The sequence below is a fragment of the Gorilla gorilla genome, chromosome 22 (genome assembly GCF_029281585.2).
Source record: "Gorilla gorilla gorilla isolate KB3781 chromosome 22, NHGRI_mGorGor1-v2.1_pri, whole genome shotgun sequence".
NCBI lineage: Eukaryota > Metazoa > Chordata > Mammalia > Primates > Hominidae > Gorilla > Gorilla gorilla.
In genome coordinates, this window is record NC_073246.2 from 41,081,435 (window position 1) to 41,109,422 (window position 27,988).

General features: G+C 36.6%; 1 protein-coding gene across 5 annotated transcripts in view; it reads right to left on the bottom strand.

Moving 5' to 3' along the window:
- Positions 1-27,988, bottom strand: part of BRWD1 (bromodomain and WD repeat domain containing 1) — a 129,389-nt gene that overhangs the window by 3,800 nt on the left and 97,601 nt on the right. For all 5 annotated transcript variants that reach the window (XM_063702701.1, XM_055374027.2, XM_055374028.2 and 2 more), the window contains 10 exons: positions 27,263-27,388; positions 25,535-25,607; positions 24,713-24,754; positions 22,807-22,950; positions 22,016-22,168; positions 18,139-18,305; positions 14,348-14,568; positions 12,248-12,415; positions 10,792-11,691; positions 8,529-9,446 (listed from right to left, as the gene is read on the bottom strand). In XM_063702701.1, coding sequence (XP_063558771.1) covers positions 8,529-9,446; positions 10,792-11,691; positions 12,248-12,415; positions 14,348-14,568; positions 18,139-18,305; positions 22,016-22,168; positions 22,807-22,950; positions 24,713-24,754; positions 25,535-25,607; positions 27,263-27,388 — 2,912 coding nt within the window. The remainder of the gene's footprint in view (positions 1-8,528; positions 9,447-10,791; positions 11,692-12,247; positions 12,416-14,347; positions 14,569-18,138; positions 18,306-22,015; positions 22,169-22,806; positions 22,951-24,712; positions 24,755-25,534; positions 25,608-27,262; positions 27,389-27,988) is intronic.

Sequence of the window (27,988 nt, forward strand, 5' to 3'; positions counted from 1 at the left end):
AACTCCTTCATGCAGACTAAGGCAGTTTTTAGAGGGGGCTTGAAATCACACTGGAGCTGTGCACAGCCACATGATGCCAGAGCTACTACTCCGTGCTGACCAAACTTAGGAGGGCTCAGATATGTTTATTGTTACCAGTGTCTCAAAGCCAAATTTTCAAATTTCACAAACAAGTCTAATTAGTACTCTTCTAGAACAGAAGTGATATTCCTTTTACATATCTGAAGTTCACGGGCCCTTGAATTTTAGGTCTTTCTTGCAGCCATGAACAGTCAAACTATCTAAAACTGCCTTCATGGTACACACCAATCTTGATGGCAGTTTGTTTTGTAGGACCCTGCCTGAAGTTTCCAGACACTTAGCATTCAAAAGGTCAGGCTGTAGATCACTGAAATAACCAGTTGATATCCTCCACCCACACTAGACATCTGGAGGACTCCATCACATTCTTTTTACTACTAAGTACTAGAAAATGAGAGCTCTTTTAGTCAGATACTATCAAGTAACACTATTATTCTGTAGCAATGAAACTACCAATGCCAACCTTCTGAACTTTTTCTTCTGTGAAGATGTTTGCCCTTCTGTCACAAAGCTGACTGAAGGGCAGATGAGTACAGGTAAAAACTGCTTCTGTGGACTGACATGTTCATACAGCTAGATTAATGAGGCAGGCCTCTGCCCTCACAGTGCAAGCACTTCAGATTTTTCCCTAAGTCTATGAAACTGATTTCACACTTCTCTAAGATCAGTTGAGTGTTATCCCCAGAATAGGTTAGGAAATACTTTATTCAAAGCAACCCCACCACATACACATCAGTTCCTTTTGCCAACTAACTTATGTGATTCACATGCTTTTCCAGTGAAATTCTATTTCTAAGGGCACTAAGTTTTGTTCAGTGTTCAGTCTCCAGGCGTTGTAAATGGCATTTTACCAGAGTAAGACGCTCATCACGGCATTACTCTCATGCAGCATGCCCTTACCTCCTTCAGCTGGGCTCTGTGGGAAGAGAAGTGGCTTAAAGTGCACTGTGTTTACCACTTCAAAGACACTTTTCTTGGGAATTTTAAAATTATGAACTAGTATCTCCAACAAGTCAACCCTATATCCAAAATGAATCTTTTAACACATTAAATCAATGTTAGCAAATGCTAAAATATAAATATGCTACAAAGGGTAAACAAAAATTTTAAAATATGCAAAATTAAGGTGAAATTTGCACTTTATAGTAGGATGAGAATATACTATTATCAACTAGCTGCACCATTTGTATTTGGAAGAAAAGAATAGATAACTGGTTCATTCCCAACAACCTATTCATCCAGTCAAACAGATAAAATTCTATTTCAACTACAATTTGTAACAAAATGCTTTAAGTTGCAGAAATTCCATTTTGATGTGTGATCAAAGTACCTATACTGACAATTTAGGAACCTCGTAAATACTAATTCTAACACATTTTAATAAATGTTTATTTGTCATCCGGAATAATGGAAAAGTTAAGATTCTGCAGAAAAAAAAAAACTAAAATCAGGTTTTTAAAAATACTTAAGGAAATTTGAACTTCAGTAACTATGCCCAAAGGAGGGAGAATTTGAATTACATTGTACTCTAACTTGATAAAGCTGAATCTCTTAAGTCTTAGACAATAAAACAGGAATTTCATAGAAGAAGGATAAAAACAATATGAGGAAGACAGAAAAGTGTGGAGAATTTTTTTAAATACATTCAAGTCAGTGTTAATTTTATTACTGAAAACGGAGTAAATTATAAAGTGCTTTATTCTCAAGAAAACTACAAACAGTTTTAGAAATATATATAGGATATTTCAGGGTTAGAAGTCAAATTTGTGTGTTAGGGTACAAGCTTAAGAACTCTGGATGTTGCTGCTCTAACAATGCATTTGTGATGGTGCCATGTGATACTAAGAAGTCAGTAGAATCCCACCAGTCCTACTGCCTCATGATTCTTGTTTCAGTCATGGGTTTACAAAGTCATTGAGTGCTTGAGGACTGTTGTTTTCCTGGAAGTGATTCCCTACTTGGGTATGGCAAGAACACATCAGTAGTGTAAAACTGTACATCTGTAGTAGCACTCCATGATCATTTTCCTGGATGACCACTTTATAACTCACAGGTATGTGTGTATTCTAAGATGGTATATGTGGTGAATAGAAACCTGGATACAAACATAACAGTTCTGACTCAACACAATCTCTAGTTTCTACATTTTAAGGATTAATCATATTCTAATTAGACTTTTTTTTATTTTTAAGCTACCTTATTTACAGATTCTGCACAATATTTCATCATACAAACCTGTTTTCCTAAATTCAAAGTAAACTGCATATGATTACTACAGAAGCATTACAAAATTTTCATCGGCATTTTTAAAATTGGAGCATTTAAAACAGATTTGAGAATGAGAAAAGAATGTCTAACTCACAATGAAAACATACTAGCCTCTTTCATAAACTCCTAGAATCTTGACATTATTGGTTGCTGTGGTTGGTGGATAAATCAAATCCACAATGTGGGTAAACCCTCTAGGTGCAAGTTACAAGCTCCCTCAAGCAAGCCTTTTATCAGAAAAGACTTGAGATATTCTCTCCTCTGTCTGCCCTTCATCGATAAGCAATGAAATGACCCCAAAACTCAGAAAGCAAATAACATTTATCAATGATCTTCATCCGTCCCAAAGCAGAAGTTTCCAAAAACATCCCATAAACTGAAGTACCCCAATGGCTGTACAATAAAATGGTTTCTGTAACTCGCTGTGTTTTTAAACAGTTCCGTTTTCTAGGGGGAGCTGGTAACACTGCACTATGGCAGCATCAGGTCAAAAGACCATCAGAAATAATTCCATGAACTAGTTCATTAGCTTATTCATTTTTAGGGTTCATTTACTCAATGATGGCCACCACACAACTCTGAATTTTTGTTCTTATTCTGGAACTACAACTAATCTAGCTCATCACAATACAGTTTTCTCTCACCCCTAGAAAAACTCAGATTTGTGATGGCTATTGCAATTTTTAATAAAAATCTCATAAAAGCCTTATTTTGAAATATGAATTCAGGGACCTTATACTTAACTGCTTAATTTGCTTTTTAGAAGCGATACCTTAAGAGCATTTCACACTAATGCAGGCAGAATCAGAAGTAAATACTTGTTTTCAATCTACCCTATTACTGTACTACTGGAAAGAAACCAGGCCACAGACAATCCAGTGGCAAACCCCTTTTCCAGCAGGGCTCCTGACTCACTTCAGTTCCCCTATGCAAGCTCATATGTAAAACTCACAGCCCTCGCACCCCTATATTCTGCCTGCATGAAAAGAAATTACCAGTGAAAAAGAGGTTGGGGAACCACTTGGGACAAGTCTGGAATTAACCAGCTAGAATGTATTTGGCTTGGAGTAGTGTTTTGTTTTGTTTTTTAACTCTTTTGCTTGTTAAGATGAAAATGCTAAATTTATTATATCCCATTTAAGAACTGACAAAAATCATCTAAATGAATAGATTAATTTAGAACATTAACGATCTTATGTGAAGTGGAAAACTAAAGATCTGCTTGACAGGCTCATGTAATTTTTTGATTGGGATTTTGTAGGTGAATATATAGTTGCAGTCCAAGGACTGATTCACATTTAGAAAATTAACTTGAATATATCAAAAATTAAAGATCCCTTTAACTTTTACCCACTGATCAAAAAAGGTAATTTTTAAAATGATTTACCTTGTAAAACAAAGGGGTAGAGCTGCTACAGTCCATCTAGGCTCTATATACTGGTCATCTCATTTCAGTTAGGTCAATTGGACTGCCTCTTCTCTTTGGCAGTCTAAAATCTCATTTAAGGGCTTTAATAAATGAAAAAACTTACCTTAAAACTGACATAACTAAAATATGACCAGAAAGTATACCATAGCATAGCATTGATAATTAAATTCAAACTATTGGTCTTGCCATACTTGAGAAACAGATGTATAGTCTAGTTATTTACATGTTGCCAAAGATAGAGCCTGCAGATTGGTAGAATCCAAATGATGTGACTCTCCCCCTCCCTCCATCAAATCTAGAAAAGCAATTCTTGAGCAGACACCAATTTAAAGATATTTTTCTACCAATTTAACAATATATTAGGAACCAGCTTGGCAGATTATGAAAAAGGTAAAAATCTCTTACTTTTGAGAATCCCCATGTATCCTTGGGCAACATCTCTGTAATTTAACAGCCTTTAAAACTTAAAATCATAAGAAAAGACAACACAGCCCTTAGCATTACATACTTTTCAATCCTTACTATTCACAGTTTGAGCTAGGGATTAACATTTGCTAATCTAGTTGGACTCGATTTTTCCCACAATGCTCTATTTTCTCACCTAGTTTTGACAAATTTATTCCTTCTCTTCCCAAATACTAGGATAAGAGACAGTCTCAAACTGTTAAGTTGCAAATTTCTTAGGGTTTCTGCTTTATTATTTCCTTGATATCCACAGCAGAAATTCAGAGGTATAACTTCAACATTAACAGGTGAAAAGTTCTACATTGACTTGTTGCACTCCATCACATTAAAATAATTGAACTATAATTTCCATACAACATAAGAAAACTACAGTATTTGGTGACAACTGCAAGATACCTGATAAATAAATATATCAACTTACTATTCATGAAAAGAATGGAGCTGGTTATTTCAGCTTTAAAAGGGCAAAGCAAAAAGACCATTTTCTAGCCATTTAAAAGTTACTCAAAAAATTGATACAATGGAGTGGAAAGGAAAACAAAAAAGATCGTAAGCATCTTTAACAATGTTCTTGCATTCTACTGATATACAAACCTCGGGGTTTCAGTTGGCACAATCAAGTTCAACTTGTACTAACAGAAAATATTAAAATTCTTCCTATTTAGTTTTTAATATCAAACAGGGAGGTTAGTAAATTGTTTTCTGATTCTTCTACAAAAAAAAAAGTCTAGAAGACAGGGAATGTAGTGTGCACCCCTTATTCTAAGTGATAATTTTTTACTTACGAGGTCATAACGAGTGCAAAGGGCTTAGTGATGCATCTTATTCTTTACTTTTGAACAGTAACACCCTCAGATGGTATTTTTATTGGTTTGTTTTATATTCCCCTTTTCCATTTGCCCTTCTGTTTTGAAGTGCTTTTTCTTAAAACTTAAGTTCTTTGCCTCCATTTTCTTATAAACCCAATTTCCTCTTTAGGTGCAGCTCTACTATTTGAAAGGAACCTTTCTGTTGTAATTTACAAGCTGTGAGTAACCGCTATATCATTGTTTCCAAGGATTAATAAACTGAGAAATGATTTAATCAGATATTTGCCACTTACAAAAAGGGAGGCTGACCTTAGGAATTATTTGAATATGGGATAAACTTTTCCTTTTATTCGTAAGTTACTTCACATTGTAAGTATACCTTTTTAAATAAGGAGGACACGAAAAAGAAAGCTTTGTTAACACTCATCTATCTTGTGAATGTTTGAAATCATTTTTCCTTTATATGCTTGGTAAAGTGAGTCTTTCCAAGAAAGCAAAAATCAAAGCTGAGTACTTCAAAGCCTGTAAAACCATAAATGAATAAAACCATAGGACTTTGGACATACACAACCAAAGTAGTTTTTGTTTTTCACATACACCATTAAGCTGAACTTCAATCAAGTGCAGTGGAAAGGTACAGCACTTATTTCTGGATCAGTTCACATTCAAATTATAACCCTTTATCTTTTTCTCAAGAATACTACAAACTGACCCTAAACATTAAAGTACACCTGTGCATTAAATCCCTGGGCATTTTGCGTAACATAGAAAAAAAAAGCCAAACATGTTCTAGTGCTCAGTGTAAACGTCTTTAACTATTAATGATTTATTAATTTTCCTTAAAGGTACTTAGGAGTGTGTGTGTCACATATTCAAAGTTAACCTTAGGAATAGCACCATAACCAAAAAAACCCATAAAAATTATTTTCTCCATTATCTCTCAGTTTTATTTCATAACTTGAGAAGCTACCATTGTCGGCTATGCTTTTAAAGACATCAGGTCCATTCTTGCTTCTTCTGATGAAACCAAATCTGATTAAAAACCAAAATACCACTTCTGTATGCAAGGGTCTAACTATTTTGGACTGAAAGAAAAAATGGTAATTGGATGGCCAGTCAATGACCAATTAATGCAGTCCAAATAATCAGAATAGTTCTATTAATGAAGCCTAAACCATCAAAATATTGTTTTATACCAAAAGAATGTATGTACTTATGAATGTATTCCATATTTATTTATGGATTTTTTTGGTACCTTTTTGCAAATGATGGTAAACATGGAGTTAAAACCTGAGAACAGATTATAAAAGAGAAGGTTAAGAAGAGTTTAAATAAATTAATGGATTTGACATCTATCACCAGTTTTTAAAATTAGCAAAGTAAAAGGCATCCCATTAGTCTTTTCAGCCTTAGTCAAGGACAATTATCATGAATCAATCTGTTTACTATCTACTTAACACAAGCTCTGAGAAGAAAAGCATCATAGTTCTGAAATGGTGATAGCTCTCTAAGCCACAAATGAGAGGAGGTTTCCCACCTATCTCAGTTGATAATGTCCAAAAACATCCTTCCCCATGCATCAGAGTAGAAAGAAAATGTACCTTCTACTATGTAAAATGGAATAGATAACTACAAAATAGGAACACTTCAGAACATTCTCTAACATTAATACCAGTCTGATGCTTCGCCTTGTCTGCCACTTCAAAGATACATAGGAGAAAAGGTTTTGTCTGAAACCAAACACAATTAGGGCTAATAAATAACATTGTCTAATATTGATACCAGTCTGATGCTTCACTTTATCTGCCACTTCAAAGATACACAGGAGAAAAGGGTTAATTTTGTCTGAAATCAAACACAATTAGGGCTAATAAATAACTTACAGGTGGGGTACTGTAACATATCCCTTACCCACTAAATATGTAAACCATTTGAATCAAGTCCATCTTCAGGCACAAACAAGTTAGGAATGGCCATCTACACTGGAGTAGCATAACCTATCAAGTATTTGGTTAGAAAATAAGTGTACTATTTGTGTGATAAAGTTTCACTTTAAATGGATTATAAAATTATTTTCCCACAAAACATGACAGTTTCTTATATTTGGACTAGAAGTCACTAATAAAGATACATTTAGTTGCCCCAGCAAAGAATGCTTAGGATTGCACATGGAAGCAGTAAACTAAAACAAAGAGATGGAGAATGACATTTAGCTATTTTCCTATATAGGTAAGATTTGCAATTGTACTCTTAACAAAACTCACCTCTACAATTGGAATACAGATGGGGGAAACCTACATATTAACTTAAATACTCTTTTAGCCCTGTACACTCTATTAAAGAACACACTTCTAAATCTAAGGCACACAAATTCCTCTATTTCACAGAGTAAGATTATGGAAGAGCAAGATTTTGGTTAAATCCCTTACAATGGAAACCAGGAGATCTTGGACAGAAGACAGATTATATAGCATTTTGTTAGTGCACAATTTAAAAGAAAATGCTCTGACTGTGCTCTGGTCCTAGAGGTTTAAAACATACACTCAAATCATTAAAAATAATTTACCAGCACTTTATAAATTCAAGTTTATAACACAAAAGTGACAACGTTTTCCTTAAGAAGAAAAAAAACCAACAGCACTTGGGAAGAAAATTAGAAACCATTTCAATGAAAGTGACCAGATCTGGTATAATGCATTCTACTCAAGTAGCCAGGGAAAGAAAAAAAAAAAAGTGGTAGGTACCTCGCCTACTTATCATGGTTACACCTCCCATGACTATAGTGTCAGTATGCATGTATTTATGAAGAATCTGTAAACATAGGTTGTGAAATTGTTGTAACTACTATAGAACAGGGGTTAGAAACTACTGCCTCTTTGACAAATTCAGAAAATAACTGCATGACACTTGCTGCCATGAAAGTAATGCTCATTGGTTTTGATAACCAGGATGTCTAGTGTTTAACATATTTCAAACTCTTGCTATATGTAGTCAAATACTGTCAAAATAGATCTGCCCCCAAAATGAAGCATATTTTGGCACCTGTGCTGAATGCTGCTACAAAGACCAGCAAGTGCAAATAAAAATAACAGTCATGATTTAGTCACATTCATAACTTTTCATAGAAAAATATAAATATATTCCCTGAATTGTAAGACAAAAAAATAATTTTAACAGCCAGCTTTCACCATAAATTCCAGTCCATTTCCTCTTAAATGAACTGGCTTTCCCTCAAGGTCATAAGGTGCAACCATTGAAATCTAACACATTTTCTAAACTTCTGTCATCATCCCCATCATGGTATCTCACAGTCCTTCTACCCTGATTTCTCGTTTTTATTTTTGAACGTCGAAGAACTCTTTTAGATTTTGCATAGTCCAAATCCTCCCAGTCATTATCATCCACACTTAACCTAGGGCGTTTGCTTTGTCTTTGACGTCTCACAGTTTTAGATATGTTAGCTGTAAAAGTTTTACCTTTTCTAACTACTTTTGCTTTTCCTTTCGTTTTCCTCCTTTTGGTTTTTGTATTATCAGTACAGTCAATATCTGATTCAGTTACAGATCCCAAATCTGATGATTTGGAACTAGTATCAGGTCTAAACTTTGAATTCCCAGTTGTTTCAGAGATTTTCACATTTTCCAATTCAGGATGCGATCTCTTCCTTTTTACTTCCTTCTCTGCTGTTTCCTGTGAATCATGAATCACTTTTGTCTTAGTAAAAGGAGCCTTTCCATAGGTCCTGAGTCTTCTGCCATTCCACCTGCGCAGCCCATAATTCAGTTCCACTTCAAAATTATTCTCTGCAGTAGCTTTTTGTGCCAAGGTTGACTCTGAAGAAAATGTCCTATCAGTCTCACTCCCTGGAATATGACTTTTTGAATCTTCTCCTGAAGATGTAACAGAGGAACTTTTTCTTTTAGAAGGTGCATCTATTTTGTGAATATTGGTATGCCTGTGCTTGTGTGCTGAATTCAACATATCTTCAGAGTCTGAGTCTCCATTTAGAGCCTGACTAAGCACTTTTGTACTACCTTCGGAGTCAGGATCAGGTGGCTTGCCTTCACAGGCATACTGTTCACTTGGTACTTCACAATGTACACTTCCTTCACAATCACTCAGTTTCTTCTTAGCTGTAGTACAAGCAAGATGGAGAGGCTTTTTCCTTCCATTTTTGCTTCTAGTGTGCACATTTTCTAAACTGACATCTTCTACATCACTCATGAGCTTAATCTTATTGGCAGCCGTAGCTGCACATCTTCGAGTAATCCTCAGAAGACCTGTTCTGGCTTTTGATGATTTCTTAACCACCTGTAAACTACTGTCTGAGTCACTGGAACAGACCCTTTTCCTGGAAATTTTTCTGCTTAGTCCATTGTCTTGTGATGTAGAATCTAAAAGTTAAAGAGCAGATTTCTATTAATCTTTTGAAGTCTAAAGGAATTATATGTTCAATATTAAAAACAAGTTCAGAATTCTTATTAATTTGAAGGGGGTATTGCAGTGAATGGAATGGTACACACCTCTTAGTATAGTCATATGTTGCTCAACAGCAAGGATACGTTCTGAGAAATGCATCGTTAGGCTATTTCGTCTTAAGCAAACATCACAGAGTGTGCTTACACAAACCTTACAGTACACCCTACTACACATCTAGGTTATATGGTATAGCCTATTACTCCTAGGCTACAAACCTGTATGACATGCTACTATTCTGAATCCTGCAGGCAGTTGTCACACAATGGTAAGTCTGTGTCTGCGTATCCAAACAGAAAAGGTAATGCACTGCACTAGGACTTGAAGACAGCTATGATTACTTCACTAAGCAATAGAAATTTTTAACCTTCATTATAATCTTATGAGACCACCACGGTTATGCAGCACATGACTGTACTTTAAAGCAGTAACTTTTTCATCCTCAGCACCATTCACAAATTCAACACATTCTCAATAACATCCCATGATCTTGACACTATAATATTAACATGAATACAACTAAACTGTTTACCATAGCACTAGCATATGCAAAGTAATCACTTAACACTCAGCCTCTCTGAAACTCCCCTTAACTCCTCAAGCTCCAATCACACAATTACTTTTCATCTTAGTTTTAGCTGTCTTCTGCTCTACAGTATTTTATCAATCCCCATGTACCAGGGGTACAATCTTAATTCAACAAGTTATTTCACCACTTTGTGCTCCAGTTATTACCTGTAAAATGAACAATAATGCTAGTACCTACTTCATAAAAGAAATGAAGACTAAACTGCTTATTAATGGAAAACATTTAGAAAAACTTCCTAATAGAAACAGCTCAGTAACTGTTTTATTTGCTATTACTAACATCTTTTAAATAGTCCTACCCTTTTTGTCTACTACTTAAGCTGTCAACACCACAGCTTATAAATGTGCCCCTCTCTGCTTTATTCAAGCTCATCTCTAATATAATATATCCCCATCATCAATACAAGAAGTGAAATCTTCAATAGACATAGTTCTTAAGGCCAAGATTGCCTGTTAGGTGAATAAAACTATACTCAATAAAAAGTTACGCATGCACGTAAGAATATAAAGGATGAACAGAAAAGGCTAACACAGAATGCATGGGAGGGAGAGAAACAGCAAAGAGAAAAAAGTTTCAAGGGAAACTTTTTCGGGGGGAAAAAAATCAATGTGTGTAAGAGAAATAAAAGGATGGTGAGAGTCAATCAGTGAACAAAGATAAATGTCTTGAATTACCTTTCATAAAACTGTTTGGTTTTTCTATTTTGTCATCATCTGAATCTAAATCAGTTTCACATCCATGATCTGAGGAACACTGGGACATAGCAATAGGGTCACAGTTCAGATTTCCTGAAATTGGGTTCATTTCCATTTTATGACATTTCCCATCTTCTCTATCTTGCTCTTCAGATTCAGAGTCTTCTGAGTCACTCAAAATCTTGGTTTTTTTAAAGAAACTCGCATTCTTGTGAAATGTATTGTATTTCCTACCACCCGATCTTCCTGGTTCAGAATCTGCTTCCTCTGAGATGCTCTCTGCCTTAAGTTTCTGCACAGACGTTGATGGGCCAGCAGTTCTGTTACATGCATGATCTGAATCATGACTTTTAGAGTCTTCCTCAGAAGACTCTATTTTAAGAAATTTTGTTTTTGAAGGTGCTGGAGTATTGGACTTGTAACCATTAGCATGCCAATTTTTCCGGGCTACCCGCAAATCACTTTCTGACTCTGAGTCTCTGTTTTCAGATTCATCAACATTACTCTGGGCAGCGTGAGAACTGGACACTGGTAATGGTTGATTTTCATCTTTTAGCTCCTCTTCTTCAATTTCTGACTTTAAGCTCTGTTCATCTTCAGAATTATGTAATAACTTTTTTCTAGCTACAGCAGAAGCATTGCGGTGAGGCAGCTTCCGACCAGAACAGACACTTTCAGAGCTAGAATTCTCTTCTACATCACTCATTAGCTTTATTTTATTGGCAGCCACAGCAGCACACTTCCGTAAGACTTTTCGGTTATTCCCAGCTCTGGCTTTTAGAATTTCACCAGTCTCCAATGAATTGTTATCAGAATCACTTAAATAGACTCTCTTTCGAGTGGCTTTTCTGCCACATCCATTTTCTAATGAAACGGGACCTAGAAATAAGGTTAACAATAAGATTAAAAAGATTTTCCTTATTTCAACATTTTTAAATGACTATTATTTTAATGATTTTCTTCACTTTTTTGGGGGGCGGGGAGGAGACGGAGTTTCGCTCTTGTTGCCCAGGCTGGAGTGCAATGGTGCGACTTTGGCTCACTAACAACTCTGCCTCCTGGGTGCAAGCGATTCTCCTACCTCAGCCTCCCGAGTAGCTGGGATTACAAGCACCAGTCACCATACCTGGCTAATTTTTTGTATTTTTAGTAGAGACAAGGCTTCGCCATGGTGGCCAGGCTGGTCTCGAAACTCCTGACCTCAGGTGATCCGCCCATCTCAGCCTCCCAAAGTGCTGGGATTATAGGCGTGAGCCACCGCACCCAGCCTTTTCTTCACTTTTTAATGCCAAAATTAATTTCCTTCCTAAATCTAAGGAACCTAAAGGACATTAACTTAATCTTATGTAGATGCATTAAATCGAGAATCTATTCAATTTATAACTTTTGGAATCTTTTGATATACATTCCATAAAAGTACTACTGAGTCTCTTACCAGTTTTTCTTTGAGCAGCTCTAGTTCTGGTTACCCTGAGATTGCTGTTTCTGGATAGCCCACTGCGTGAGGAGGATTCACGAGCTCTGGAACTCTCTTTGCTTTCCTCAGAACTACTGGAAGCTGACGATGACAAAGAGGTAGCTAAAGAATCTTCCATTTCACTTTCTAGGAAAAATAAAGTGTAAATAGTTACATATATTCTCCTGTCTTTACACACATAAGCAAGCAGTTCATAACATTACTCTGAACATTAGATAACATTACTACAAAAGCAGATTCCTAAAATGCTTAGAATGTATTTTTTAAAAACCATTCCCAAAAAAAGCTGATGAAATTTGGAGTATTAAAAGGTACATAATCAGCATTCCAAATAGTTTTTAATTCTATTTCTAAAAATAACAGATTAATCCTAGGGTAGACTTACAAAATATAGTTTATGTATTTTATAAATAGACTTCCAATTAAAAATTTAATTAGCTGCAGGCCGGGCACGGTGACTCACTCCAGTAATCCTAGCATTTTGGGAGGCCGAGGTGGGTGGATCAGTTGAGGCCAGGAGTTCAAAACTAGCCTGGCCAAATAGTGAAACCCCATCTCCACTGAAAATACAAAATTAGCCAGGCGTGGTGGCAGGAGCCTGAAATCCCAGCTACTGGGGAGGCTGAGGCAGAAGAATCACTTGAACCCAGGAGGGAAAGGTAGCAGTGAGGCCAAGATCGTGCCACTGCACTCCAGCCTGGGCGACAGAAAGAGACTCTGTCTCAAAAATAAATTAATTAAATTAATTGGCTCCATATCTACTCCCTTCTGTGATATCAGACAGGTATTTCATATAAAAAAGACACCATCATTTCAATTCCAGCATTTCAGAAGACATAGTTTGCATGTCTCACCATCCTTTTACCCATTCCTAACAGCACAGTAAGGTCATTTCTGTAAGCTACACGAGAGAGAGAGTGTGAGAGGGAAGAAAAGAAAACTGGCTGTGATACAAAAATACTAGACACCAAATTGTGGTTCATCCTTTGAACTTGTTCTACTGTTTGCCCACCTCAGCTACTCCTGTCAACTCTACCATCCATCACCTTGACTCCCTGTTTCCAGGCTCTTCCCCTCCCTCTGCACATCACTGCCAAACTTAATCTTCCTGAAACATAATGTGACTCTATCACTCAATAAGGAACCCAGTTCAGTAATCCAAACTCTTCTGCAAGGCTCGAAAGTTGCTAAACTTTGACTGTACTCTATCTGTTTGATCCCATTGTTTGTAACATTCCCCAAAACGGTCTTTTCATATGCACAAAATGCATCCTTCTTTCCTTCAGTGCGTTTTCTCATAGTTGCTACTAGGCTGTAATGTGTCCACTTATCACTAGTGCCATTTTCAATTACTCCAGCATACTCTGATTGGACATTCCATGCTATGAATGTATCCCTTAAAACACTGTACAGTTCTAATGTGATACACATGAACTTGCTTGTCTTTCTCCACATTTTATCATAGTCCACTTCCATTCCAAACTTTTATCTGTATGTATATTTTTCAATGCTGTCAATACTATTTATTGAAATACTAGCTAAAAGATATGTATAAATGATTCAATTATAATAGTAAGTAGTATGCTATTGTCATAATTCAGCAAAACCACTCAGAGCAATACAGAAGTAGATACACACCACAGCCTCATTTGTACAATGTTAACAAAGTTAGCATCACCTACAGTTATGCTACCAGATGGCAACAACATGAACAGTTTAGAATTTACTAGGTCATCAGCTTTGAACTTCATTGATTATCAGTACTTCTTAATTTTTAAATTAAAAAGATACAAAAACTTCAAATGCTGCACACCAAGTGTGAAGAATCTATGTATCACGTAATTGAAAATTCAATATAAATGTACCATTCACAAAGCACGGCACTTATAGAAGATAATCAAATTGTTCCATGTTTATTATGTTTATCTCTTCCATTAAACTGTAAGTTCTTTCAGTGTCAAGGCCACATCTTTATATTTTCCTCTAAATCTCTAGTAACGGCCAGTGTTACACATTTGGGTGCTCAGCAACGAAATAACATAATATTTCACTTCTCACCAGATAATGTAGAACCATTTGTTATAGGTCTATTTCTTCTCCTCCTTTCTGATGATTCTGCTGAATCTGAAGAGTCACCAGAAGTAACACCTGAAGAGATACCAGCACTTGTCTTGTGGGTTCCAAGATAAGCTGTCCTACTTGAGGTAGACTGGGTAGGAGAACCTACCAACTCAGGAATTATTTTTGTCTGAGATTTTAACCTCTTCTGCTTGAGGTTTCTGGCCAAACATATGAACAAAGGAAACAATATTTAACAAAATACAAAGATAATTGGTTCACAGAGAATGACTAAATAGAAGTATATCATATTTCTTAAACAGAGTAATTTTATCATCAAAACATTAAAATATTCACTATTAACATTTTATTCTGGCACTGATTAGTAGTAGTATTTCCTAACTCTAAATTTAACGCACTGTTATTCAAATTTGGAGTAATGAATCAATGTTCCAAGTAAGAGTTACAGAAAATTATTTGAATACCTTACATTCTTTGGATTAAATGCTAAGAGGAACCAACATTTATGTAATTATAGGCATTCATTCATACTACCAATGTAAGCCTCAAAAGGACCCAACTTTCTCCTCTCTTATTTCTATGTCCCTAAAGACAGAATGTGGTTAAGAGGAGAAATCAACAAAACCTAAACAGGAAAAGTTAAAAAAAGGCATCAGAACAAAATGATTTTTGTCCCAAGACCAGACTATTTACATCTAACTGCACCCATTCACCATGGTTGGCCACTAGGCCAGGAATTATGAGAAAGGAGAATGGAAGTTTAAGGCATGTGAGAAATATGGGTGAATGAATATTGAGATAATCCTATTTTCCTTTAAAACAGTAAGAAATGGCCGAACATGCCTGTAATCCCAGCACTTTAGGAGGCCAAGGCAGGCGGATAAATTGAAGCCAGGAGTTCAAACACTAGCCTGGGCAACATAGCATGACCCCATGCCTACAAAAAATTTAAAAATTAGCTGGGCATAGTTGTGTACATCTATGATCGCAGCTACTCGGGAGACTTGTTTTAGCCCAGGAGCTTGATATTACGATGACATTATGATCACACCATGCACTCCAGCCTGGTCAACAGAGCGAGACCCTGTTTCTTTTTTTTTTTTTTTTTTGAGACAGAATCTCTGCTCACTGCAAGCTCCGCCTCCCGAGTTCACGCCATTCTCCTGCCTCAGCCTCCTGAGTAGCTGGGACTACAGGCGCCCACCACCACGCCCGGCTAATTTTTTGTATTTTTTAGTAGAGACAAGGTTTCACCATGTTAGCCAGGATGGTCTCGATCTCCTGACCTCGTGATCCACCCACCTCGGCCTCCCAAAGTGCTGGGATTACAAGCGTGAGCTACCGCGCCCGGCCGACCCTGTTTCTTAAAACAAAAGCAAAACAGCCTTTTAAGTGGTATCTAGACATTGAAGCTTAAAGTTAATCACAATTCTTTAAAGCAATAATTGTCTATATAATAACACACAAGCCTGTAATATCAAAAATTTTAAATGCTGTTAATAATCAAGGGAGAGAACAAAAGTAAATATAAGGCCGGGCACAGTGGCTTACGCATGTAATCCCAGCACTTTGGAAGCCCGAGGCGGGTGGGTCATCTGAGGTCAGGAGTTTGAGACAAGCCTGGCCAACATGGTGAAACCCCGTCTCTACTAAAACTACAAAAAATCAGCTGGGCGTGGTGGTGGGTGCCTGTAATCCCAGCTACTCGGGAGGCTGAGGCAGAAGAATCGCTTGAACCTGGGAGTCGGAGGTTGCAGTGAACCGAGATCGCGCCACTACACTCCAGCCTGTCCTGGACAACAAGAGCAAAACTCCATCTCAAAAAAAAAAAAAAAAAGTGATCTGATACCACCACCACCTAGGAAGGGGATGGAAGGAAGCTATACTAGAGCCAAGTTCCTATATGTACTGTAATAAAAATAGTATTAATATAAAATCGATTGTTTGCAATAGATTGAGATGCATAGTGTAGTCCCCAGAGCAACCACAAGGAAATCCCATCAAGGGATATACTGCACAGTTGAAAATATAAATGGAAACAAACTAAACATTGCACAACTCAATTTTTATACTGTAACAACAAAGTACCTATAAATGTGATATTAATCTAAACTACATAGTCAAAGAATATAGAATGTAAATTAATATACAATTACTGAGAAAGTTAATAAATCCTTCATTTTACATTTCTTTACAAATAATCCTCAGTGATACTGAGGTACATTGTCTCAAGGGTACATTTTCCCTTACACAATCAAATGCTCAAAAGACCGTACATAAAAATCACATTATTCTCTACATAGCAGTCCCCAAGCTTTCTGGCACCAGGGACCGGTTTTGTGGAAGACAGTTTTTCCATGGACTGGGACTGGGGCCAGTGAGTGGGCAGAGTTCAAGACGAAACTGTTCCACCTCAGATCATCAGGCATTAGATCCTCATAAGGAGCACACAACCTGGATCCCTCACATGCACAGTTACAACAAGGTTCCTGCTCCTATGAAAATCGAATGCCCCCACGGATCTGACAGCAGACAGAACTCAGGTGGTAATGCTTGTTTGCCAGCCAATCACATCCTACTGTGTGGCCCAGTCTACACAGGGAGCGGGTGCTGGGGACTCCGACTCTACATTAAAGAGCCAATTCTTATGCAAAATACAAATGACACTTTAAATAATCCTTAATAAGATTTGAAAAAATCTATAATTTTACATATTTATAGAATTACAAACCAATACAACAGCTCTATATTCACAGAAATGCTTTCAAGCTATAAAACCCATGACTAGTCTTTTCAGAATGTACAGTACTCTAAAGATTAAATAACACAGTCTTAAATTTTTTTAAAAAATGCATACAGGCTGGGCGCAGTGGCTCACGCCTGTAATCCCAACATATTGGGAGGCCAAGGTGGAAGGATCTTGATCCCAGGAGTTCAAGACCAGCGTGGGCACCATAGAAAGACCCCATCTATACAAAAATTAATTTTAAAAAATTAGCCAGGCTTGGTGACACACCCCTGTTATCCCAACTGCTCGGGAAGCTGAGGTGAGAGGGACTGCTTGAGACCAGAAAGTTGCAGCTGCAGTGGTCATGATCATATCACTAGACCCCAGCCTTGGCAACATAGTGAAACCCTGTCTCAAAAAATAAATAGGGCTGAGCGTGGTGGCTCACACCTGCAATCCTAGCACTTTAGGAGGCTGAGGCAGGCGGATTGCCTGAGCTCAGGAGTTCGAGACCAGCCTGGGCAACACGGTGAAACCCCGTCTCTACTAAAATACAAAAAATTAGCCAGGCATGGCAGCATGTACCTGTAGTCCCAACTACTCAGGAGGCTGAGGCAGGAGAACTGCTTGACCCGGGAGGCAGAGGTTGCAGTCAGCCAAGATCATGCCACTGCACTCCAACCTAGGTAACAGAGAGAGACTCCGTCTCCAAAAATAAATAAAAAATAAATAAATAGGCTGGGCGTGGTGGCTCACACCTGTAATCCCAACATTGTGGGAGGCCAAGGTGGGTGGATCACCTGCGGTCAGGAGTTCGAGACCAGCGTGGGCAACATGGTGAAACCCTGTCTCTTCTAAACATACAAAAATTAGCCAGATGTGATGGTGTGCGCCTGTAGCCCCAGCTACTTGGGAGGCTGAGGCAGGAAAATCACTTGAACCCGGGAGGCAGAGATCATGCCACTGCACTCCAGCCTGGGTGACACAGTGAGACTCTCTCCAAAATTAAATAAATAAAGCAAGCTTGCCATAACCAGTTTACCTGATACTTTTGTTAGGCTGACTGTCACCTTTACAATTTTGCCATTGCTTGAACCTCTGGCTTCTTCGAAGTTTTTCATTGAATTTTTGACCAATTTTAAAATCAGAAGAGATTTTCTTCATTTTTTCTTCAAATAAGGCAGATAATCTCAAGGTCATACTATAAATCTGCAAGGATATAAAAACAAAGTAGAATTACAAAATAGCCTTAAAAGTACTTAAGAAATCATTGTAATCATTGAGATCCCTTGCAATGTATTATATCACTGCTTATAGGTAATGGCTGTCACCCATTTCTTCTGTTTCCAACCCCCTTCCCTTAATGACATCTGGAAGTAAGAAGTATCAAATACATACCTCTCAGATGATAAGAAAGTGGTCTGAAGTCAAGCATCTATATTCAGGACTTGTGTCTATATGTCAGTGAATCTCAACTGTTTTTGCCTATTCTAACATCTGTATGTACAAACCCCAAAATATACCCTTCTCCCAAAGTTAGATGGGAAGTTCAAGGGTTTTAAGGCTGCTATTTAGGCTACAAAAGCGCTGTCTCTCTTTGGGGCAAGGGAACAAAAGCACTTTTATATACCCGTCTCTATCTGCAATCTGTTTTCAATGCCACCTAATTCTAAAAATGAAACAAAAATACCTTGCATCCAGTAGCAGAAAGTATAACCTAGAACGTTAATGCATATGAAAGATTTGTTTTAACAATGTTTACAATTAAATAACATCAAATCTTAAATACTTTTGGATACAGCTATGTATGTACAGAACTACTCTATTCTCCTCCACGACCTTTCCTGAAAATAAGTGCAAAAGTCTAATGCTCAAAACTTAAATATAATTCTTGTGCATGGCAGTGGATGGCGAAGACACTCCAATACCAGAAAACTTTTTTAAAAAGTATGTGAGATATACGAATTTCCTACATGCTTCTCATATACATATATATATATGCTCACAAATGAATGTGAAATTTGTTATACTTAATCTGAAATGATCTTTGACAGTTATTTTCAGTATTTCATATATATAAATTTTATTCTGCCAGGCACAGTGGCTCATGCCTATAATCCCAGTACTTTGGGAGGCCGAGGCACGCAGATCACTTGAGGTCAAGGGTTCAAGACTAGCTTGGCCAATATGGTGAAACCCCATCTCTACTAAAAATACAATAATTAGCCGGGCATGGTGGCGCAAGCCTGTAGTCCCAGCTACCCGGGAGGCTGAAGCAGGCAAATTGCTCAGGAGTTGGAGGTTGCAGTGAGCCAAGATCTCACCACTGCTCTCCAGCCTGGGCAACAGAGTGAGACAGGCTCAAAAAAAAAAAAGAAAAAAAAGAAAACACACACACACACACACAAACAAAACTCCAAAAACAACAAGTGTTGGCAAGGATGCGAACAAACTGTGGCTTTTATACACTGCCAGCGGGAATGTAAAAAGGTGCAGCCAATATGGAAAACAGTGTAGTGGTTCCTGGAAAAGGTAAACATGAATTATCCCATGACCCAGCAATTCTACTCTTAGGTCTATACCCAAGGGAATTGAGCAAGGTTTCTGAGAGATACGTGTATTCCAAAATTTGCTGCAGCATTACTCGTAATGGTCAAGAAATATAAACAGCCCAGCTGGCCATCGATAGATGAATGAATAAGATATGGTATAGCCACACACTTTAATACTATTCAGCCATAAAATGGAATAAAGTTCTGATACATGCTACAACATGCATAAGCCTTTACGGCATTACACTAAGTGAAATAAATAAGCTGGACACAAAAGGACAAATATGGTAAGATCTCAATTTTTATATGAAATTATCTAGGACAGGCAAATTCAGACACAGAAAGAGGTTTCCAAGGACTGGGGGTGAGGGGAAATTACTGCTTGATGGTTACAGAGCTTCTGTGTGGAATGATGAAAAGGTTTTAGAAAGATTATAAACGATGCCACTGAATTGTACTCATAAAAATGGCTAAAATGGCAAATGTTATGTTATATATAGTTAACCATAGTTTTGAACAACTGACAATGTACTATACCAAAAACCACTGAACTATAAGCTTTCAATGGTGAATTGTATGGTATGTGTCCTCAAACATGTATTTGAGGGGCGCAGGGAAGACTTGAATGAAATTTATTTTGTCTCTGAAAAGAAACAGTCTTACAAATGGTGACTGACAAAAACCCAAGCTTGGAAAAACGTTAGCCTTGAATGTTAAACTGATCCAGCAAGCAGTGTGGATCCTGAATCCAACAAAGAGTTCTCAAATTGAGACTAGAGGCAGTAATGCAGGAGGAGTCTAATATTAAGTAATGACGGGGAAATGCAGTTAAAGCAAAACAGTTAATGTCACTGATTGTAGACACCAAAAAATGTTGTAAGATCAAACAAGTATTTTACTTTAAATATGACTTTTTACAATTATTCAACACATGAGCTACCTGGAGTCTTGCTCTGTTGCCCAGGCTAGAGTGCAGTGGCGTGATCTCAGCTCACCGCAACCTCTACCTCCCAGGTTCAAGTGGCTCTTATGCCTAATTTCAAGCGGTTCTCATGCCTCGTGCCTATAGGTGGGATTACAGGCAAGCGCCAACACGGGCTAATTTTTTTATCTCTAGTAGAGAAGGGGGCTCACCATGTTGACCAGGCTGGTCTTGAACTCCTGACCTCAAGTGATCTGCCTACCTTGGCCTCCCAAATTCCAGGGATTACAGGCCTCATCAAGTTTTGAAAAGTTACCCAATGTGTAACATGTTAACAAAACTTTAGTAACCTTCTACTGAAACTGCGTGCCCCAAAGAGTTAAAGAAATCAATTAACTAACAAAAATTCTTAAGTTTACAAAATGACAAAAAAAAAAAAAAAGAAAGAAAGAAACCCAACCTACTATAAAACACTGAAACTCCCTCTGCTTATGAGATAAGAAGAACTGGCTGAAACTGGTTAAAACCAGTATGGCCAAGTGGAGTCTGCAAAGAATGAGCCTGCTGACATCAGAGCCTGAATTACCAGCATGTTTCACACTAACTTCCCCCAAATTTGCACAGGCAACCCATCAGATAACATAAAGAAATAACTATACATGCCCAAAGACTTTCCAGACCTCTCCTTTCCTTCCATTAATCACCTGCTAATCTCAGAATCCATGCCCTGAACCTTTTCTTTAAAAAAAAATAAAAAATAAAAATACTGCTTTAAAGCCAGCACCGGAGTCAGATTTGAAATTCACTCCTGTCTCCTTAGGAGTCAACTTTCAATATAAAGCTTATTCTCAAAAACCCAGTGTCACCACTTCACTTGAGTAGGCTAGAAGAAAAAAAAAAAAAAAAGAAAAACCCTGTGTCAAAATATTAGCTTCTAACACATCAAGCAAAGAGCCTCCACTGGCTCTGTAACATTATTTGTGGTCTTAATCAGATAGCTCATGTGTTGCTTCTTCAAATCCAAATGTTCTTATGCTGTCAGCAGTCTCACAATCAGATTTTCCTTTTTACTTTTAATATTCTTACAGTCTCGATCTATGTTTCCAATCCACTTAAGATCCTTATACATACAAAACACAGAGACTCTTACTCTGTGTATCAAATTTGTTCACTTTCTATTGATGCCTACTCCCATTAATCCCCACTTGCTTATAAAATTTAAGGAGATTATGATAAACATCAACTGATGAAAGGCAAAAACTGAAGATATATGAGCAGTAGCAGAAGCTCTTTTCTTTATAATAGTCTTAATTTATTCACTTATCTTTAATGTTCTAACCTCTACTACACAGTGGAAAATTACACTGGAAAAAATTACTATTACATTGGAAAATTATCTACACAGATCAGGCAGTTTTTTTTCAATAAACCACATAAAAAATTACCTTTGATCTTTTGTTTGGTGTATATGCTTTTGCATTGCTAAATATGAGCCGGATGTCTTTGCAAAACTCCAAAGGGCTGTCATAATTTCCCGCATCTAGAGTTTCCCGTACTGTTCCAAAATCCATTGGGGTATCTATAATATCTCTGTAGTCCTAGGTTTTAAACACAATATTTAATTCATAGATTCATTTCTTGCTTTTAGAAATGTAAATGCACCAGATCTCTAAAAAATTTGAAATGATGGAAGAAAGGAAAAGGTTAGAGGACTCTTAAAATTCATTAGGAATGTTTAAAAAGAGGCATAAAAACAAAGAAAAGATAGAAATATACCAAAATGTTAATGTCTATTTATTGTTAGTGACACATGGGATGGTTTTATTTCCTGCTGTATGTACTCCAAGCATCCTACAGTCACTCTGTGCTGTTATAATCCAACTTTTTTTATAAAGTCATCTTTCAATTTCCCTTTTTAAAGAGTGCAAGCAGACACGTTTATCCAATTCACAGTTCTCCTAGTGCTGGGCCTACTTAGATAGAAATCTAAGTAGATCCATCCCACTGTTATGTAATACTGATTATCTAAGTCTAAATTCTTAAATGAGTTCACAAGGGTGTCTATAAATTGAAGAAAACTACGTAAAAACAATACTTCTACCACTAACTTAGTGATAGGAGCAAAAAAGTTAACATAAAGCCTAGGTATCTTTCTCTTTAAAGTTTAATAACTCTACCCCAATTTCCTCACTGCAAAACAAGAAAAGCCCCAAACATTTAAACAATGGAAACTTACTGGATATTCAACCAAATCAACAGGTTGTCTAAATGGTTCAGAATCTTCACACTGAAAAATTAAGTTCACTAGTTCCTTACACTGTTTCTTCCAGTTGCTTTCAACATAGTTCGTAGCTCTGATGCTTTTTTTCCCATCATGGACCTAAAAATACATTCACAGTCTTAAGAAAAATCACACTATTGGTGTAAGACTGTGGTAAAAATGTAACTGATCTACTGTCTTCTATAAAAATACAATAATGTCATATATGTTGCTCTCAACACATTTTTCCAGAAATGAAATTTTTAAACTATGCATGTAACACATTTTGATATAACTTAACCAATTTCAGAAATATTACAAAGTTAGCTATGAAAAGCATACTCTAACAAGAGCACATTATCTAGTGAAAGGCTATTCCATGACCTCTCACCTCCCAGGTTTATAATATTTGTTCTCACAGAATATGAAGCATATCTGATAATATGATAGGCAGAATAATGGCCCCACCAAAGATGTCCACATCATAATCCTCATAACCTATGACTATGTTGCCTTACATGAGAAAAGGTATTTTGCATTAAGGGTATAGACCTTGAGATGAAAGATTATCTTGAATTGATTGCTTGGACCCAATATAGCCACAAAAGTCATTATAAGAGGGAGGCAGAAAAGTCAGAGTCAGAGAGAGACTGAAAAATGCTACGTTGTTGGCTTGAAAGATGGAACAAGGTGACCTGGAGCCAAGGTGAGGACACCCACTAGAAGCTGGAAAATGCACATAACTCTCCCTGGAGCTTCTAGCCACACCAAGACCATGATTCTGACCTAGAGACCCATGAAAACTTCTAATCTACAGAACTATCAGGTAATACATTTTTATTATTTAAGCAACTAAATTTGTCATTTGCTGCAGCAGACATAGCAAATAAATACAAATACTAAACACTTGGGAGTCTAGAAATAAAATTAAACGAAAATGACTCATCAAATTAGAGTATTTTAGGTCTAACTTTTCAGTGTTCTGGAAGGCAAGCACATGGTATAAATTAACATTTCATAAAAAGCTTAAATTTAAGGAGCATTTGGAGGAAATTTAAAATGATCTGGGTTAAAATGTCTAAGCATTTTCATATTAATAACCTTTAATTTTAATTACTCTATATTTGAACTTCAAAGCCTGCTGATGATACTCCATTATGATTACCCACTTTCATAAACTTAGTTCCATAGACCCTTCTCCTTACCCCTCAACCTCATCATCCCAACATATCTCCATTTTTAAAAAAAGTTCAGTCACCAAATCCTAGTTAGTTTTCCCTAAAAAGGTCTCATAATTTTCCTTTCCTCTCCATTCCAAGCAAATATCCTTGACTAGGTACCCATCCTTCACCCTATATTCTTGGAATAAACTCCTAATTCATCTCCTTTAATACACATCTTCTTATCCTTCAAATTGTATTATCTATTTTGGCTGTTCAATTGATTCTCTACTTTAAATGAAATCCTTGGATTTCAATATCACCATAATCTACCCCAATCATAACAGCCAGACACAGCCACTTTGGTCACTTCAACATCCAATCTCTACACCAGTCAGGTGTAGTGCCCTTAACAGTCTATGGACATGCCATGCCATATTTCTCTACTTTTTTTGTCTTTCCTATGGTAGCCTCTATTTTTTGAATGGCCTCTTCTTACTCCATCTCACTCTGATAATACAGTACAAATTCCAACTCTTCCACTAAACCTTTCCAGTAATTTCTCCCATTTTGCTAATAAAATATTCAGTATCTATATTTTGCTAATAAAATATTCAGTATCTACACTGATATAACTTTTCAAAGACTAAAACTAAAATCCTGAATTGATTTTAAAACAAAGAAAAAGAAACTACAAAAGTCAACCATGCAGAATAACTTACTCTCCTTCTTCCAGAAGATGTTTTAGGAAGATCACTATCATCCTAGGAATAAAATCAGAGCACCTTAAGTATTTAGAGTCTCATTAGAAAATAATAACATAATCTTAATAAATAACATATCAAAGACATTTGGTATTACCAGAGTTATAACATGTTATTAACAAAATCTCCAAAGAAAGACTACCAGATGATCTTTGTGGCACCCAGGCTTGAAAAAAAAAAAAATCATTCTTAATAATCCTTTTTCATTCCCTAAGAACATGAACTAATTCTAAAATTTGAAATTACAGCTATAAAAAGACGCTTCATGCATTTCCTAAATAGAAAACTTGTGTTTTACCTCTATCCACAAATCCCCAGAAACATACAGATTCCTATAGTTTCTGCATTTTGTGTTCTATAGTACAGGCATGCACTACCACCCCCATCTAACTTTTTTATTTATTGTAGAGACAGGGTCTCAAACTCCTGGCTCAAGCAATCTTCCCATCTCAGCCTGCTAAAGCACTGGAATTACAGGTGTGAGCTACTGTGCCCAGCCTCCAAGGTACTTTATATAATACACCTTTCACTAGCTAAAATATAGAAAGAGAATATATTCCACATCTAAAGTTATTCACTTAGATATATTTTGATATTAGCTAAAACAAATTACCTCATAAATCATCTAGAAAATTCAAAAACATAATTTTATCAAATGCCCTATTTGTTCATTGGACTACTGCAAGAGTTGATACTACAAAACCAACATTTTCTTCTTCACTTTTTAAAAATACCATTTGAAATTAACAAAAACCATTATAAAATCAACAAACTTCATACCAAATCCTCAGCATTTCGCTCATCATTTTCAGATGTGTTAGAAAGTTCTGAGATATTTGTACAGTGTTGATTCCTAAAAAACAAATTTTCACTTTAATAGTATGCAGATGTAGTGACTTGTTGGCAGGGATTCAAACTATACATTAAAATATAAACAGTTCACCAACCTATACATGCCTAATTTCAAACAGAGGAATATCAGGTTTTCCCCCAACCCTTTGTAAACGTAACTAGCCATCTTAAATCCTAATTTAGAATCTTGAAGGTTTTTCTTGTTTTCCGTTAAGTATGTATCCAAATTAAGCAGGTAATCCAGAAATAATATATGTATGGCCTCAATTGGATGAATACATGGATGAGTTTTTCTAAGTATCATCAATAGCAGTATTCACACAATAAGTACCAGGAAAACAGTTGATTTAAGGTAAATATATATATATACACACATATAAATATAAAGGAAAAAGGAATGGAAATTAAAGCAAATAGTATCTTACTGTACACACAGGAGAAAAAAAGAATGCTGAAATACGGATATCTAAGCATAAAGGAGACAAAAATGGGTAGATAATTTTCCTGAAGTAAGAACAAGAAGGTGATTCTGGGGAGGAGGTAACTTAAGTATGAGTCTCCAAGACTTAGGACAGAATCAACCCAAGAAAGCTGACAAGAATCAGTTACTCCCCAGTTTTCAGCTAGATGCTGAAAACGATGGCACTGTTTCTAAATTAAGAATGCTCACTAGAATAGAGCAGACTAGAACCTGGGTCTGAATTTCCAAGTCAGTTTACATTCTTTGATTCCGAATTGACTTCTGAATTTAAGAAAATCTACAGAATATTCACACGTATACAAACATTTTCACAGGACATAATCTGAAACATTAAAACAACATAATCATGGGAAAATACCAAACAAACTCCAATTAAGTATACTCTATAAAATAAGTAACATTCATAAAAATGATGAGGTGATAAAGACAAGAAAAAATTGAAGGAGACTAAGAAAACAAAACACTAAATTTGATGGGGATTCTGGATTAGATTCTGAAACATAAAAGGGTGTAAAAACTAGTGAAATCCAAATAAATTCTACACTTTCTGTCAATAGCATGGTACCAAGATTTTTTTTTTTAACATTTCATAAGTATACCGTAGTTATGTAAAATGTTAACCTAAGGGGAGACTAGATGAAAGGCAAATGGCAACTTTCTGGAGTATAAAATTATTTCAAAATTTTAAAAAGTTGAAAAACTGAATTATTCAGTTTCTCAGACTTTTACTTAAATTATGTATGTAAAGAAATGTCATCTAAAGTAAAGCATTAAAAAAGTATAGTTCTGAGTAAAAAACAAAACTAGATGATTTTTTTTTCCTCTTTTTTTTTTCCTGGAGACAGAGTTTCGCTCTTGTCACTCAGGCTGGAGTGCAATGGCACGATCCACATGATTGGGCTCACTGTAACCACCACCTCCTGGGTTCAAGCAATTCTCCCACCTCAGCCACCCGCCACCACGCCCGGCTAATTTTTGTATTTTTTTTAGTAGAGACGGGGTTTCACCATGTTGGCTAGGCTGGTCTCAAATGCCTGACCGCAAGTGATCTGACGGCCTTGGCTTCCCAAAGTGCTGGGATTAACAGGCATGAGCCACCACGCCCGGCAAAACTAGATGATTGTTAATAGCACAATATGCAGTCACTTTTACACAACATCTATGAAATTACTTACTTGATAAATTTTAAAAGTTGGTCAGTTATCTTTTTAGCTGATCTTGCAATTACACTCTCAGGTTCGTTAAATGTTCTGGCATTATGTTCTATATATCTGACTTCCCAAACTAACGCAGACAGCCTCCTTCAAAATAAAGTAGACAATTTAGGGCTTAGAAAATGAGAAGATAGAAACCAAGTGAAAAAATGCAGCATGTGAATTAAACAACTGTGAAATAATAATTAAACCATAAGTGCAAAGTTATAATGAATAACCTTCTAATGCTCTCAACTTGATCATAGTCATAGGCAATACATTGGACACCGAAGCAATTATATTGAACTGAAGAGGACAAAAATCTTAACAAATTACTTAATCACATACAGAAAACCAACAAACCTACCTTCCCTTTTCATATTGCATACAGGTACCTTTTAAAATTGTTGAATCTCAATAAAGAAAATATGTTAAATATCATCAACCCTAAAAGCTGGCCCAGCAAGCTGGGATTACACCTGTAATCCCAGCACTTTGGGAGGACAGGGCAGGAGGACAGCATGAGCCCAGGGGTTCAAGATCAGCCTGGACAACATGGCAAAACCCCATCTTTACCAAAAATTAAAATTAAAAAATTAGCCAGGCGTACTGGTGCGCACCTGTAGCCCCAGCTATTCAAGAGGCTGAGGTGGGAGGATTGCTGGAGCCTGGCAGGTCGAGGCTACAGTGAGCTATCATCATGCCACT